Source organism: Sinocyclocheilus anshuiensis, unplaced genomic scaffold (genome assembly GCF_001515605.1).
Source record: "Sinocyclocheilus anshuiensis isolate Anshui unplaced genomic scaffold, SAMN03320099.WGS_v1.1 scaffold1051, whole genome shotgun sequence".
Classification (NCBI taxonomy): domain Eukaryota; kingdom Metazoa; phylum Chordata; class Actinopteri; order Cypriniformes; family Cyprinidae; genus Sinocyclocheilus; species Sinocyclocheilus anshuiensis.
In genome coordinates this window covers 1,340,475-1,354,880 of record NW_015546234.1, presented here as the reverse complement: position 1 = coordinate 1,354,880, position 14,406 = coordinate 1,340,475, and the positions used below count along the sequence as shown (strand labels likewise).

General features: G+C 33.9%; 2 protein-coding genes across 2 annotated transcripts; one reads left to right on the top strand and one right to left on the bottom strand.

Moving 5' to 3' along the window:
• Window positions 1–202: 202 nt before the first annotated feature.
• Window positions 203–6,054, top strand: LOC107701498 (nucleoside diphosphate kinase 6). Its single transcript, XM_016503518.1, has 5 exons — window positions 203–640; window positions 1,913–2,012; window positions 2,665–2,704; window positions 3,766–3,926; window positions 5,652–6,054. The coding sequence occupies exons 1-5, from the start codon at window positions 563–565 to the stop codon at window positions 5,801–5,803; spliced, it is 531 nt and encodes a 176-aa protein (XP_016359004.1). The 5' UTR covers window positions 203–562; the 3' UTR covers window positions 5,804–6,054.
• A 1,884-nt stretch (window positions 6,055–7,938) lies between these two features.
• LOC107701497 (brain and acute leukemia cytoplasmic protein-like) lies at window positions 7,939–11,823 on the bottom strand. Its single transcript, XM_016503517.1, has 4 exons — window positions 11,710–11,823; window positions 10,699–11,114; window positions 9,007–9,197; window positions 7,939–8,319 (listed from the first exon to the last, which is right to left on the bottom strand). The coding sequence occupies exons 2-4, from the start codon at window positions 10,880–10,882 to the stop codon at window positions 8,146–8,148; spliced, it is 549 nt and encodes a 182-aa protein (XP_016359003.1). The 5' UTR covers window positions 10,883–11,114; window positions 11,710–11,823; the 3' UTR covers window positions 7,939–8,145.
• Between the last annotated feature and the right edge of the window lie 2,583 nt (window positions 11,824–14,406).

Here is a 14,406-nt window from a genome sequence, read left to right as displayed (position 1 = left end):
TTGTTATATTTAATCTTTTGTTATATTTTTTATACTGTTATCATTTGTAAAGTGTATATATATATATTTACTCTCCTTTACCTTTACCAAATTTACCTGTATTTATTTTGTTTTCATATTTGGCGACGTTTTGTGAAAAATGGAGACTTTTGAGGGTGGTTCTAGAGATTTTCTGAGGGAGGGGTTTGGCAACACTGCTGCGGGCTGTGTAACTTCATATGTTTACTACCGGGCAAGATGGCGGCGCCCACGTAACGACAGCGCGGAGCACGCTGAGTTTAGAAAACAAGCCTTATTTTTCTTGAGAATTCAATCTGAAAACAAATTTAAACACCAACTGAACAAACGAAAGTTTTTTTTCGGTCGATCGCCTACATTGTATCGATTAATTTATCATGTTGCACAGCGCATTGGAATCTGAAAGAGCTGTGAAATGTTCACGAGCATTCATGTGTGTTTAGAGCTGCTGGTTATCGTGTCGATAGAGACAAATCACGGGGAAACATAAGACCATTGATGCTTTTAGTGGAAGTATAAGCAGTACAGTAAAGGAATCGCAGGCATGCGGTGTGTGAAGGCATTGCAGCTCACCCTTGCGGTCGTCAAACCAGATGCTGTGGCCCATCCCCTCATTCTGGAGGTGAGATGACACTACACTGCACCTGTCTGATTATATAAATAATTAAAGAAAAATTCAACGAACTGTGTGGAGTCTACATTGCATACATCATGTGGATGTGCTATTTTTGAGTCCCCCCTTGACAGAAGCAACTGAAATTCAGTAGGGGTCTGTGACTTGTTAAAAGGCTTATATCTTAGTAATAAGATTTTGATTATAAACTCCAATTACTACATGAAAGTGTATTTTCTCTAACAGTTGTTTTGTATTTGCTATTTTGTAGCAAATTATTCATTTACTTGGGTAGTTAAACCAATATTGAAAATGCTGTCATTATTTACTAAAAGGTAGTTCCAAACCTTTATGACTTTTTTCCCTGCAAAAAAAAAACCATAAGAAGATATTTTGAAGAATGTTGGTAACCGGACAGTTTTGATGAGCTTTGGCTGTCATTGTACAGACAAAAAACACTGACTTATATATGTGTGTGTGTGATTATGTATTCAAATGAGAGCAATAAAAATTAAACACTTACTAAAACTGCATGTCGTGTGACCATTAATCAACATCAGAGAACTATGAACATGCAAATGTGAAGTATGAAATGCAAAATAATTAGAAATATTATAAAAATGAATTATATAAATCTAGAAGTTTCAGGGGGTACTTCAAGTAAATATTTTAGGTTAAAGGCTGACAAAAAAAGTTTGGGAATCCCTGGCTTACTTCATATAGTTACTTACCCCGCTATAAAAAAAAATTAAACCTATCATGAGCAATATTCACTGGAGTAACAAGTGTGACAACTAGCCCCAGTCTCCCCTATACCCATCCTGCTGAATGTTACCCTTTTAATGAAGAAAGATGGATGTCTTGTTGTAACTCAAAATATGTGGAGGCTTAAAGCTACATAATCATTTGTCTTTACTATTAAAACAAGCCAATGTCTCGCCTGATTTAATTTCCGCTGTCTGTTGCTTTAAAGAGATGAAGGTGCTTTTAATTAGTAACAATTTCCTCATGCAACGTGGTTTACAAACTGAAGCCCTGATTGCTTTAATTTACACCACCGAGACTAAACCTCTTAATTAACTATTTTTATTTCTATGCTAAGATCCTTTGTCGTCTTGTTGTTGAGGGCAAACATGAAATGAAAAGACCTACAGCAAAACTGCAACAGGCTTCCATTAGCATAGCAATGCATTTTCACAGACAATGAGTTTTAGTTTTAAGAGATGCAGATGGGCACAGGAGCACAGAAACATTTGAATATAATATTTCTTTTCATTTCAGGCTCTTCATCAGAAGATTCTCGAAAACTTAATTATTGTCAGAAAGAAGGATCTGATGTGGAGAACAGAAGATTCAGAAAAGTTTTATGCTGAACATGCAGGTAGAAAAAGATCGTTCTTCCTATAATATCCACTGCATGAATGAAAAAGGTCTGTGTTTGTAACAGATCGAATGGTTAAGTACATGTGTGGGTGGGTGTCCGTGTGATGCGTGATTTTAAACAGGGTGAGTCATAGTAAAGGCTTCACATAATGTTGACACAGCATGTGGAGAGAGAACATGGTACTCAGTCTCAGCTTATCATACATATCCTGCATCCAAAGAAAAGCAGCTGCCTCACATTCATATGTCTGTATTATGTATGCAAGAGCAGTTTCAGCTTATCATACATATCCTGCATCCAAAGAAAAGCAGCTGCCTCACATTCATATGTCTGTATTATGTATGCAAGAGCAGTTTCAGCTTATCATACATATCCTGCATCCAAAGAAAAGCAGCTGCCTCACATTCATATGTCTGTATTATGTATGCAAGAGCAGTTTCAGCTTATCATACATATCCTGCATCCAAAGAAAAGCAGCTGCCTCACATTCATATGTCTGTATTATGTATGCAAGAGCCTTTTCAGACCATATTAACCATAAACCACATCAACCTCGTTGGCTTATTCCTAGTGGATAAATTGATCAAAAGATAAAAGATAAGCAGCAGTTTATTTTTGGATATCATCCCTGACTGTTTTTATTTTACAGGACGTTTTTTCTATCAAAGACTGGTTGAATTCATGTCAAGGTAAATGTTTATTGTCATTTCTCCACTAATCATTCAAGTGCTTATGGTTAATGTTTTTGTAACACTTATTTGATATAATGGCTCTCTGAAGGAGCTAGAAGGAGGTTTATATTCACAGGTATATTTTTATATGCAGGATTGTGGACATATATTTGTATGTATGATTAAATAATTTGAAGCTTTAAGTTGTAGATCTATCTATTGATCTAATATATATGAAACAATATATGTATAAATAATATATATATATATATATACATATACTATATATATATATATACATATATATATATATATATATATATATAATATAATATATATGTGTGTGTATTTTCTGTTTCATTTTAATTTAATTTTGTGTCAGGCACAGTGTAGAATTACAGAATAGATTACATTTTGAAATTATGAAAACAGAAAAGTTGTTTTAAATTGTAATAATATTTTACAATATTACAGTATTTTGTGTTATATAAATGCAACCTTGGTGAGCAAGACTTCTTTTAAAAACATTACAAAAAATGTTACTGACCCTAAACTTTTGAGCGGTAGTGTATTTTAAATTATTGTGAAACTACAGATGCTGTATGCTGTACTGCTGCTCTTCCTCTCAAAAAGAATAATTAATGCAGATATATGTTCTCTCATCTGTGGAGAGGGACATCAATGGTCGTTGTTAATGTAGCGGTTGATCCAGTTTAGACAGTGAGGCTTAGAGAGTGATGTTACCATGGCACCCTTTCCTCAGAACATGTCTTTGTCTGTGAAAGATAAAACATTAGCACAGCGCTCGAACTGACCTATGTCTTTTAGTCTACGTCAGAGTCATTTAAAAATAAGAAGCTGATTATTCCTAAGCTTTTAGTTCCATTTGTGTGCCAGCAGTGCCACTAAGGCAGTACTGCTCATCTTTTGTGACTAGTCCTGAATATACTATTAACGTCATATAAGACAAAAAAAAAAAAAGTTTCTTTTGGATTCAATTCTGTTTAGCCATCTGTGCGAACACAAGGTTGTCACAGCTCCCTGTGTAATCCTGCTATTCACTTATATTCCCACAATAGTGGCCCAATGAGAGCATACATCCTAGCCAGAGAAGACGCTATCACTCACTGGAGGGGGATGATGGGTCCAACAAAAGTGTTTAGAGCTCGCTTCACTTCACCAGACACCCTGCGGGGCCAATACGGGCTGACTGACACCAGGAACACTACTCATGGTTCAGGTAGAGTAACACTGAACACTTAAAGGGTTAGTTTACCCAGAAATGAAAATTCTGTCATTAATTACTCACCCTCGTGTTGTTCGAAACCCGTAAGACCTTTGTTCATCTTCGGAACACAATTTAAGATATTTTTGATGAAATATGAGGGCTCTCTGACCCTCCCATAGACAGCAAGGTAACTACCACGTTCAAGGTCCAGAAAAGTAACAAGATGATCGACAAAGTAGTCCGTGTGACATCAGTGGTTCAACTGTAAAGTTACGAAGCTACGAGAATATTTTAAGCAAAGAAAACAAAAATAACGACTTTATTCCACCAAAAATGAAAATGCTGTCATTAATTACTCACCCTCGTGTTGTTCGAAACCCGTAAGACCTTTGTTCATCTTCGGAACGCAATTTACGAAGCTACGAGAATACTTTTTTGCGCAAAGTAAACAAAAATAACGACTTTATTCCACATTTTCGTCTCTACTGCGTCACTTTGGTGATTCATGGTGATTCTGCGTCATGGTACTGTTGTGAACGCGCGTCCGCAAGTGACGCAGTAGAGACGAAAATGTGGAATAAAGTCGTTATTTTTGTTTACTTTGCGCAAAAAAGTATTCTCGTAGCTTCGTAACTTTACAGTTGAACCACTGATGTCACACGGACTACTTTGTTGATCATCTTGGTACTTTTCTGGACCTTGAACGTGGTAGTTACCTTGCTGTCTATGGGAGGGTCAGAGAGCCCTCAGATTTCATCAAAAATATCTTAAATTGTGTTCCGAAGATGAACGAAGGTCTTACGGGTTTGGAACAACATGAGGGTGAGTAATTAATGACAGAATTTTCATTTTTGGGTGAACTAACCCTTTAACAGTTAAAGGAATAGTTTTAAAAATTAAAATTAGCTAAAAATGTACTCATCCTCAGGCTATCCAAGATGTAGATCAGTTTGTTTCTTCATCACAACTGATCTGGAGAAATTTAAATCACTTGCTTGGATCCTATGTAGTGAATGGGTGCCATCAGAATGAGAGTCAAAACAACTGAAAAAAACATAAAAGTAATTACAAGTAATCCACATGACTTCAGTCGATCAATTAACATACTTTGAAGTGAAAAGCTGAATGTTTATAAGAAACAAATCCATCATTAATGTGTTATAACTTTAAAGTTGAAACTGTTGCTTCTGGACAAAATGCAAGACCTCTATCCATAATACCGCTTCCTCCAGTACGGACGCAACGGTTTAAAGTTAAAAACATGTTAACGGTGGATTTGTTTATTACAGACATGCAACTTTTCACTTCTCAAGATGTTAATTGATGGAGTTGTGTGGATTACTTGTGGATTATTGTTAGTGTTGTTTTTATCAGCTGCTTGGACTCTCATTCTGACGGCACCCATTCACTGCAGAGGATCCATTGGGAAGCAAGTGATTTAAATTTCTACAAATCTGTTGTGATCTACATCTTGGATGATCTGAGGATGAGTACGTTTTCTGCAAATTTTCATATTTGGGTCAACTGTTCCTTTAACTGGCTAAATAGACTAGATCAAATAAATATCGAAACAGTTAATAACCTCTCTAGAAAAGGCCTAATGAGTGTTTGTTTTAAAACTCTAAATAAATCCTAAACCATAACACGGATTTTACAAAATAAAGACTAATTTCTTAAATATTTTAAATGATAAAAATATTCTACTATTCTAAAGTTTCAACATTTTCTTTCTTTCAGATTCAGTTGAATCTGCCAAGAGAGAGATTTCATTTTTCTTTCCAGAATTCAATGCAGATGAGTGGATGTCGAAGGAAGAGCCACGTTTTAGGTTGGGACTTATTGAATATGATGAGGAGAGACAAATTCATACTCTCCAGGACACATGCTGATCACTGGTCTGATGGTGCTTTTACAGGACTACATGAATATGACTTTCACCAGATGTTTCAGCATTTGATGTTTTCTTTGCATTGCCATGTTACTCTTTTGTGACCACAAAATATCTCCACCGCAGCTCTGCCAACACTATTCTATTCATTTGTATGTGTTTTATATGTATGTATAAATTAATATTTGTTCTAGCTTTGTAGTAGATGTCAATAAATGTTTACCTCAACGTAGCAAACTCTAAACAGTTCTTTTTTAAGTTACACAGTATCCCTGTTATGATATACTAACAGAATATAGTTAGGACTGCAAAGGTGTAACAGTGGGAATTTAAAATATATAAAGAGGTTTTTGAAACAGCATTCCTTTCCATTTAGGAAAATTTGTAAATTTTGTAATGATTGTTGAATGTCCATTTGACACTTTTAAGATTCCTTAAAACAGTGAGGGTTTTGATTTCAATTATGAGATTCCTTTGAGAAACCCCCAAAAATAATTGTAAAATATCCTGACAACCACATTATTCTTTAGATTAACTTGACATTTTACATTAAGGCTCAATTAATTAACATTAGTTATTGCATTAGGTATCAGGAACTAACAATGAACAATACATTTTAAAGTTTTTTATTCATTGTTACTTCAGTTAATTATAAACCATTGCTCAAAAAATATTTAGGCTTATATATTCAAGATTTTAATTTTTAATTTATAAAATTTCCATCCATTTGGATTAAACTGTTTTAATATTAATAAACAATATGATGAATATTTATCAGTCATACATGAATGAAACAAGAATGAGATTTATGTAATAGTATTAAAGCAAATATGTTTTAAATGCGCAATAACCAGGTTTATAAATTCATCATCACTCAATTAAATGTATTAATTGCATACAGTTTAACTAATTGAATCTTGCTTGTTCCACAACTAGCATTATTTGAACCATATTCATACTTTTTAACTGATTTTATCCTATTTGTTTTCAAAATCAACCGATTTAATGCCAATTTTAAGGAATTTGAAAATACGACTTTAAATAAAAATTGATTAGAATTCACAATAATAACCTATGCCAAGTGTACCTAATGTTATTGTTTACAAATGAGTAATAAATATAAAATAAAAATACAAATATTAGTATATGTAGAAATTAACATTAACCTATATTAATAAATGCTGTAAAAGTATTGTTCATTGTTACTTCATAATACCTAATGAATTAATGTTAATATATAGAACCTTTTTGTAAAATGTTAATTCAGAGACTGAAGCAAGAGAAAGATTGGGATACAGTAATAGTTATTATGCACTTCCAAATTACCACAATAGATATTTAATTACTCAACAATAAACATCATCTTCCAGTCAGTAAAGCAGTGATATATCAAACAATATTGGAATAACAAAACAGAGCTGCTTTATATTCTTGCATACTACCTTTCGCAGTAGTGCTAGCTTGCTACAGAAGCTGTAATTAGGTTTTGAACAAATGTTTGCACGTGTACCCCAAAAGGCTAAAGGCAACAATAGTGTGGTAGTAAGAGCCCTGATTTTCAAATTCAAAATCAAAATTAAAGCAGTACATCAACTTCAAGCCACCCTTTTTCTGGGAAAAAATGTGTGTTGTTGGTATGTTTTTTTTTAACTATGCAAGTATAATTTTTATACTTTTCACAAAATCAATCAGCCAGTCGTTAAGGGTCCACCTATCATGTGCTTTAAGTGTAAGTACAGTAGATGCTTTTACTAAGATTCTTTTTGTTGGCATCAAAAAATATATATATTTTGACAGACATTACAGTGGAAAGATGTACATAAAAAATAGACCCGGATGATTGTAACCACTCTAAGTTCGTCTGCCTTGGGAAAGCTAGCATGTCTATGACATAGTGATAACACTCGTTGCCTTCTCTAGTGCAGCTTAACCAGGTCTCGTCCCATTCGTCGATATTTGTGATATCACAAATCCCGGAAAATATGTGTTGTAGTCCAAACGAGTCGTTCGTTGTAGTTTTTGAAAAGTGATTTCTGTTAAATAAAATATCTCCTTTTGAAGTGGACTTTGAGCTTTGCAGATCTTTTTTATGTTCAAACAGCAACATTACAGACTAACTAAAGTTGAAAAAGTGAAAAAGCATAATAGGACCCCTTTAAATCAGTCAAGTGGAACTGAACAATGAAACTAACAATTAACTGACCCTTGAAACCCGTTAATCACAGCACTGATGAACTTCTTCATTTAGGTCATCCCTGCTTTTTACTTCTTTGGTCCCTGACATCTTCACCAAAGCTTTCCTGAAACCCAAGATACAGTCTTCATGAGGTCTTGGGAAACACCTCATTGAGGCAATGAGTCAACTACTGCGTCCATCAAACCATCCACCGGTTTCATGACCTCGTAGGTGGTTTGTGATGTTTCCTTGATCTTCCCGCTCTTATCCACCTGCCGGATACTTTGAGTCACAGTGATGGTCACTTGCTTGGTGGACATCCGGTTGTCCTGCCATTTGGTCTAATGATGACATTGAAAGATTATAATTATTATGACATAATTATTACCAAATCTTTTTAACATTTTATTACAGTTTTCCCTCAATTGCTTAGACAACCTATCGCATTTCTCAGATAAATAATCAAAAGGTCACATTTTATTTCCTAATTTTTAATTTATTTCAGCTATAATTTTCAATGCAACGTTTCACATTTTAATTTAGTTTAAACTTGTACTAACATAATTAAATCTAAAACTGAGATAAAAATGTATTTTAAAAAATATTTAAAAATGGACAAAAAAATGACAACAAAACAAAAACTTTAAATGAGATTAAAATGAAAAATCTAAACATAAAAAGAAATTAAAATATTAATAAACATAATAGTATCTCAATTATACTAAAATAACACTGGTCTGTTTTTCATGCACAATATCAATTGTTTTAATCAGTAGTTTTAATGTGCATAATTGTATGAATTGTATTACTGTCCACTTTAATAAAAATTAACAATAATGATCAATTATTTTCTGTATAATAAGTCAAAAGAAACACATTTCTGGTGTGGTGTGGATGAAGCGTTACATAAGACATGGGTCAGAAACACTGATTTAGTTTACAGTGTCTTGTTCACACATGCTGCATGCAGAAGACTAAACCAAAAAACAAAACAAAACAAAAACGTTATGTTCTATTAAAATACTTACTATTTCCTCAGTTCGTAACATGCTCCTCCTCTCCACTGTGGTGCCAGAAGAAGACAGCACTTCCTGTTCTTGAGAAGAGAGGATTGCAGGGGTGCTGCCAGGTTTCATGTCATTCAGACCCACCTCGGACATGGCAGAACACACTTTCAGATATGCCTGAGCTGGAGCAGGCAGACCATCATCAAAGAGATCTGTGATCAGAAAGAAATATGGAAGTTATTTATTCTCTTTAACAAAATCACTGTAGTGGTGACCATGTCAGAAATATTTCACGTATGGGTGGAGGTACAAAATAAATGTAAATTCATATCTATCTATCTATCTATCTTATATATATATTCTGACATCTTCCTAACAGGGCTAAAAATCCTGAAACAGAACAACAACTAAAAAAATGATTCTAGTAGTCATAGTCAAGACTGTCTTGTCTATCTGTTTTAATAATCTGCTATCAATTTATTTTTTTACGAGAATTTATCCACTGTAGCTGCCTTAAAGGGTTAGTTCACCCAGAAATGAAAATAAAAATAAATGTAAATTCATATCTATCTATCTATCTATCTATCTATCTATCTATCTATCTATCTGTCTGATCTATCTGTCTCATCAGTAGATAGTATTCCTTTTATTGCCATATTATATACCGTATATGAATTAAATAAATTAAAAATTAATATATTAAAATATATACATAAAATACACATACATAAATATATGTATGATTTATAAATTATTTCTAAATCATACATACGTACAACACTGGTGTATACAACGCCAATTTGTCAAATAAAAATAAATAAAATAAAAACAGTAATACTGTGAAATATAATACTATATTTACTAATACAGACTGTATTTATATATTTATAATATATACTCGATACGCTATATTTACTAATATAATAATATATTTTAAAATGTAATTTATTTCAGTGATGGTAAAGCTGATGTTTCTTGAGCAGCAAATCAGTATATTAGAATGATTAGTATCATGTGACACTTAAGACTGGAGCAATGATGCTGACAATTCAGCTTTACCATCACAGGAATAAATGGCATTTCAATATATATTTAAATAAAAAGCAGCTATTTTAAATTGGAATAATATTTCACAATGTTACTATTTTACTTTTTTTTATCAAATAAATGCTGCCTTGGCAAGCATATAAGAAAAAAAAATATTATTTACATAATAATAATAAAAACATTATGGTACTATATACCAGTAGTTTTTTATTTAAGTTCTTTTGGAGTGATGCACGCAACACCCGCTGAGTGGCATTAAACAGCTTGAAAGATCAAAGACCATTTTTAATATAACTCCGATTGGATTCATCTGAAAGAAGAGTCATATACACCTAGGATGACTTGAGGGTGAGTAATTTGTTGACTAATTTTCATTTTTCAATTCAACAATTCTGCACAAAGCGGTAAGGAGCGCTTATTGTGTTCATCCTGGCTCGTATTGTCGTACTGAAGTACTAAAGGGATTTAACAATCTCCATGGCAACAAGAGGCCTACTCGCAACACTTTCCCTGTCCGTCTTGAAAGGGAATATCATTCGAAAAGTTTGACATGTAAAACTGGAGTGACTAAAGTGAAATTATATGTTCAGCTAATTAAATACGAAGACATTCATTTCAAAAGCTTTCAAAAATGAGATATGAAATATGATCTCAGTCCATTCTCACCGATGTTGGCAGTTTTCTCTGATGGGAAGCCCACCTCTGAAGAGTTTTCTGAGGGGATGCTCTGGATGGAGGACAGGGGTATGTCTGTGTCCGTGCTCGTCAGCCAAGTGGACTCTGTCTCTTTGGTCCAGCTCTCCATATATCTGGGCTCCAACACATCTGTCCTGGAGCCTCCACAACCCATGATGTCAAAAACAAATCCACACCTACACAGCCTTGGATTCTAGGTCCATTACAACACCTCCCGAAGAGCAAATGAAAGGTAGATGTTTGTTATATGGTGTTCACTGAGTGATGTCATTTATTATTTATGTTATGTCATTTAGTATCAACAACCCATATCAGCATCATTTTGATGTAAAAATCTGTCCTTCACTGGCCAGGTGTCAGTCAAACAGGAAGATCTGGGACTGGTTCTGCGGAAGAGAAATAACAGCCTATAATGTTTGTTGTGATCCTAAGCAAGACAAGTGGGATTTAAAATACTAATTTGATGTTAAAGTATTGGAAGGAATTAAGATTGAACATTTACTTAATGTAGGTACAAGCTTTTAAAATTACGCATTACACGTCATACAACCTTAATAAGTCATATCTGAATGACAAATAAGATGAATTGAATCGTTTCCAATTTCTCTTGTTCAGCACCCGTAATAGGCACATGATGTAAACAAAGACGAGTTTGATTTCCTCTGGTTCAAATAATAAAGAAATCATGAATTATATTCAAAATAGATTTATAATTTAAATCCAGCGATGTGCATTTAACAATGTTTCTGGTCATGCAAGCATTAAGCGATTGATAATTCATTATATGAGCGCATCACTGAGTCGTATTTGCTGTGGTGACGCGTCGCGCTGCTTTCATACACGCATACACAGCAGAGAATATAATAATGTGTAGAAACATGCATTACGCTGTTATGCAGTCTGCAAAAACGTGTTCAGCCTATCAAATGTGCTGGGTGCCTTAATTGTGCCTTTCGCGCGAACGAAGATTTTTAACATTACCTTAAGTCGACGGAGGAATCAGTGTCAGGACAGTTTTCTTCGGTAGCCTATACGTTCACTGTATTTATTACTCTTTTCAAAACATAATTTCAAAAATTCGTAGAGGAGCTCTACCGCGACGAAAGAAAACAAACACTGAGTGATGACAGCCAAAATAATGTTTCATTTGTTGAATCTCTCTCTCTCTCTCTCTCTCTCTCTCTCTCTCTCTCTCTCTCTCTCGATGTGAATGATGCTGACTCTTCCATCTCTTGTCCCTAAAATGTACAGCGTATCGAGATTACATCGAGGTATGTGTCGTACAAAATGGTTGTGGATCCTTTTGACAGCGCTTAAAAATCCACTACTGTTAAAGTGCAGTTTATGTGTTAGGCTACAGCATTGTGATATTCATATCTCCCTTCAGGCTGAAGGCATTCGTGTGTTTGTTTACTGAACACAAAATAATAATATAGAATAACTTCTATAATCAAGAACAAAATTGCATTTTTGAGAATAGGTTTGATAACAGCAGTTCGTTATTTGCTGTTATTGTACAGCAAGGTCCGTTCCATAAGAATTGATGACATTTAAATGAAATCGCAATGAATCAGCATTTGATTTCATTTCTGAAAGATATGCCTTTTAGATAATGGCAACTGCCCTACTAATGTGATTTAGATTAATAATTGGTTTGACTGTAATGTGCAACATGGAGGTTTCAGCTATTCATAACAATCTGCTCTTGCCCCCTCCCCCCCTTTGGTTTACAACCTGTAAAGAAAATTACATACTTGCACTAATGCATGCCCAATCTCTCTTGCTTTTCCCTGTTTAAATAATGTGACCAAAATACGACAATACCCACCACGAAAATATCAACATTTATTTTAAATATGTAATTATGTATTATATATAATTAAATAATAATGATAGGAATTATTAATTCAAGTGTTTAGGCTGTTTGAATGATTTCTTAAAGGGATAAAGGTTTTGTTTATCTTTATTTACTTATTTGTATGTGTATGTGTCCATACACAACTGTTTGGTTCAGAATATCTACTCTTGTGCTCTGCAAAATAAAAATGTCATACATGTTTGTAACAAAATGAGGGGGAGAAAATGAAGAATATTTGAATGCTGCAGTAGAAATTTAGCAGTTTACATAGTTTTTTCCCTCCAGTATATCAAAGAGAAAATTATGGAAGCCTGCTATCCGCAATGGAATAAAAAATGTTTTTAAATGGTAATTGCGACATTTTATCCCACATTTTGGCCTTTTTATCACAATTCTGAGTTTATATCTTACAATAATTTTTTCTTTCTTTCAATTCCAAGTTTACATCTTGCATGTCTGAGTTCTCACAATTCACTTTTTTTCCTCTGAATTCTAGGTTTACATCTCATAATTATTGTGTGTGTGTGTGTGTGTGTGTGTGTGTGTGTGTGTGTGTGTGTGTTTAAAAAAAAAATGTAATTTCAACTTTTTACCTCACAATTGATACTTTTCTTTTCAAAATTACAAATTTATATCTCACAATTCTTCATTTACATCTTGCATTTCTGAGAATTACCTTTATTTATTTATTTTTATCCTGTGGTGGAAACAAGTTTCCACTGATAATATAAGTACAACCAGTACAAACAATATCATAATATGTACTATTTCTATTTCTTCATCAAAGCACACCATCCTTAGCCTCATCACTTCAATGCAGTCAGGTTGCCCATATCTCCACATAAAGTTTTTCCACTCATTCAGACAAGGTTCAGTCCATTCCACATCAACTTTACTAGCCAAAAGATCTTTAGTTGGTTAGCTCTATATACCTGTGTCAAAAAAAAAAAAAAAAAACGTATAAAAAAGATGTATCCCTTTATAATACCCCAATCCCAATAGCAGTAGTTACACCATTTTTATGTGTGATTCAGATGATTACTGTGTGTTTGTTTGTTCCAAACCCATTCACCATAAAAAGGCCCTAATGCTTGAAGTTGCCACTGTGTTCCACATTTGTCTGTGTTAATGAAACCCCTGCTAAACAAAGCAACTAATGAAAAGAGAGACAAGACTTCAGAAAATGCAAGTGTTTTAAACTGTGTATGTGTGAATGCACTGTGTATATAAAAACAATTTATAAAAACTGTATGAATTTATGACCCTGATGTGCTTTCAAAATGATTGTGTAAAGCAGAAAACTAAAGGATAAAAGTTAGCTTCAGTGTTATAGTCATCAAACATCTGTCTGACAGTATATTACATGCATATCTCAGTTCTTTTATGAGAATGTTCCTCAGTGCTGGAGGAAACAAATGACTGATTGTGCTTGAACACTGAACTAGACAACATAACTGTGAATATTATAGGCCAATAGGAAAATGTTGTAGACCTTTTATTAATCACTGTTACTTGCAACACTAAAAGATGTCATAAAATGCCGGCGGGAAGCAATTTGGTTGGGTTTTAAAATCCACCACACAGCCAGTAAAAAATTAAGTGAGCATAGCAGTTAACTCCCCGAGGAGTCCTGTGATGTGGTGATATTCGGCTTTTTGCCAGATGGGGGCAGTGCATGCACTGTTTTGAGAGGATCATTATATTGTCTTTCTAGTTTTGACCTACAGTAACATTGGGTAGTTGTTCTAATTTGTTGCAAAGTAGGGTTAAAACCGAGGCCTACACAACAACATTGACTGTTGTGCCATTTATCTCTTTAA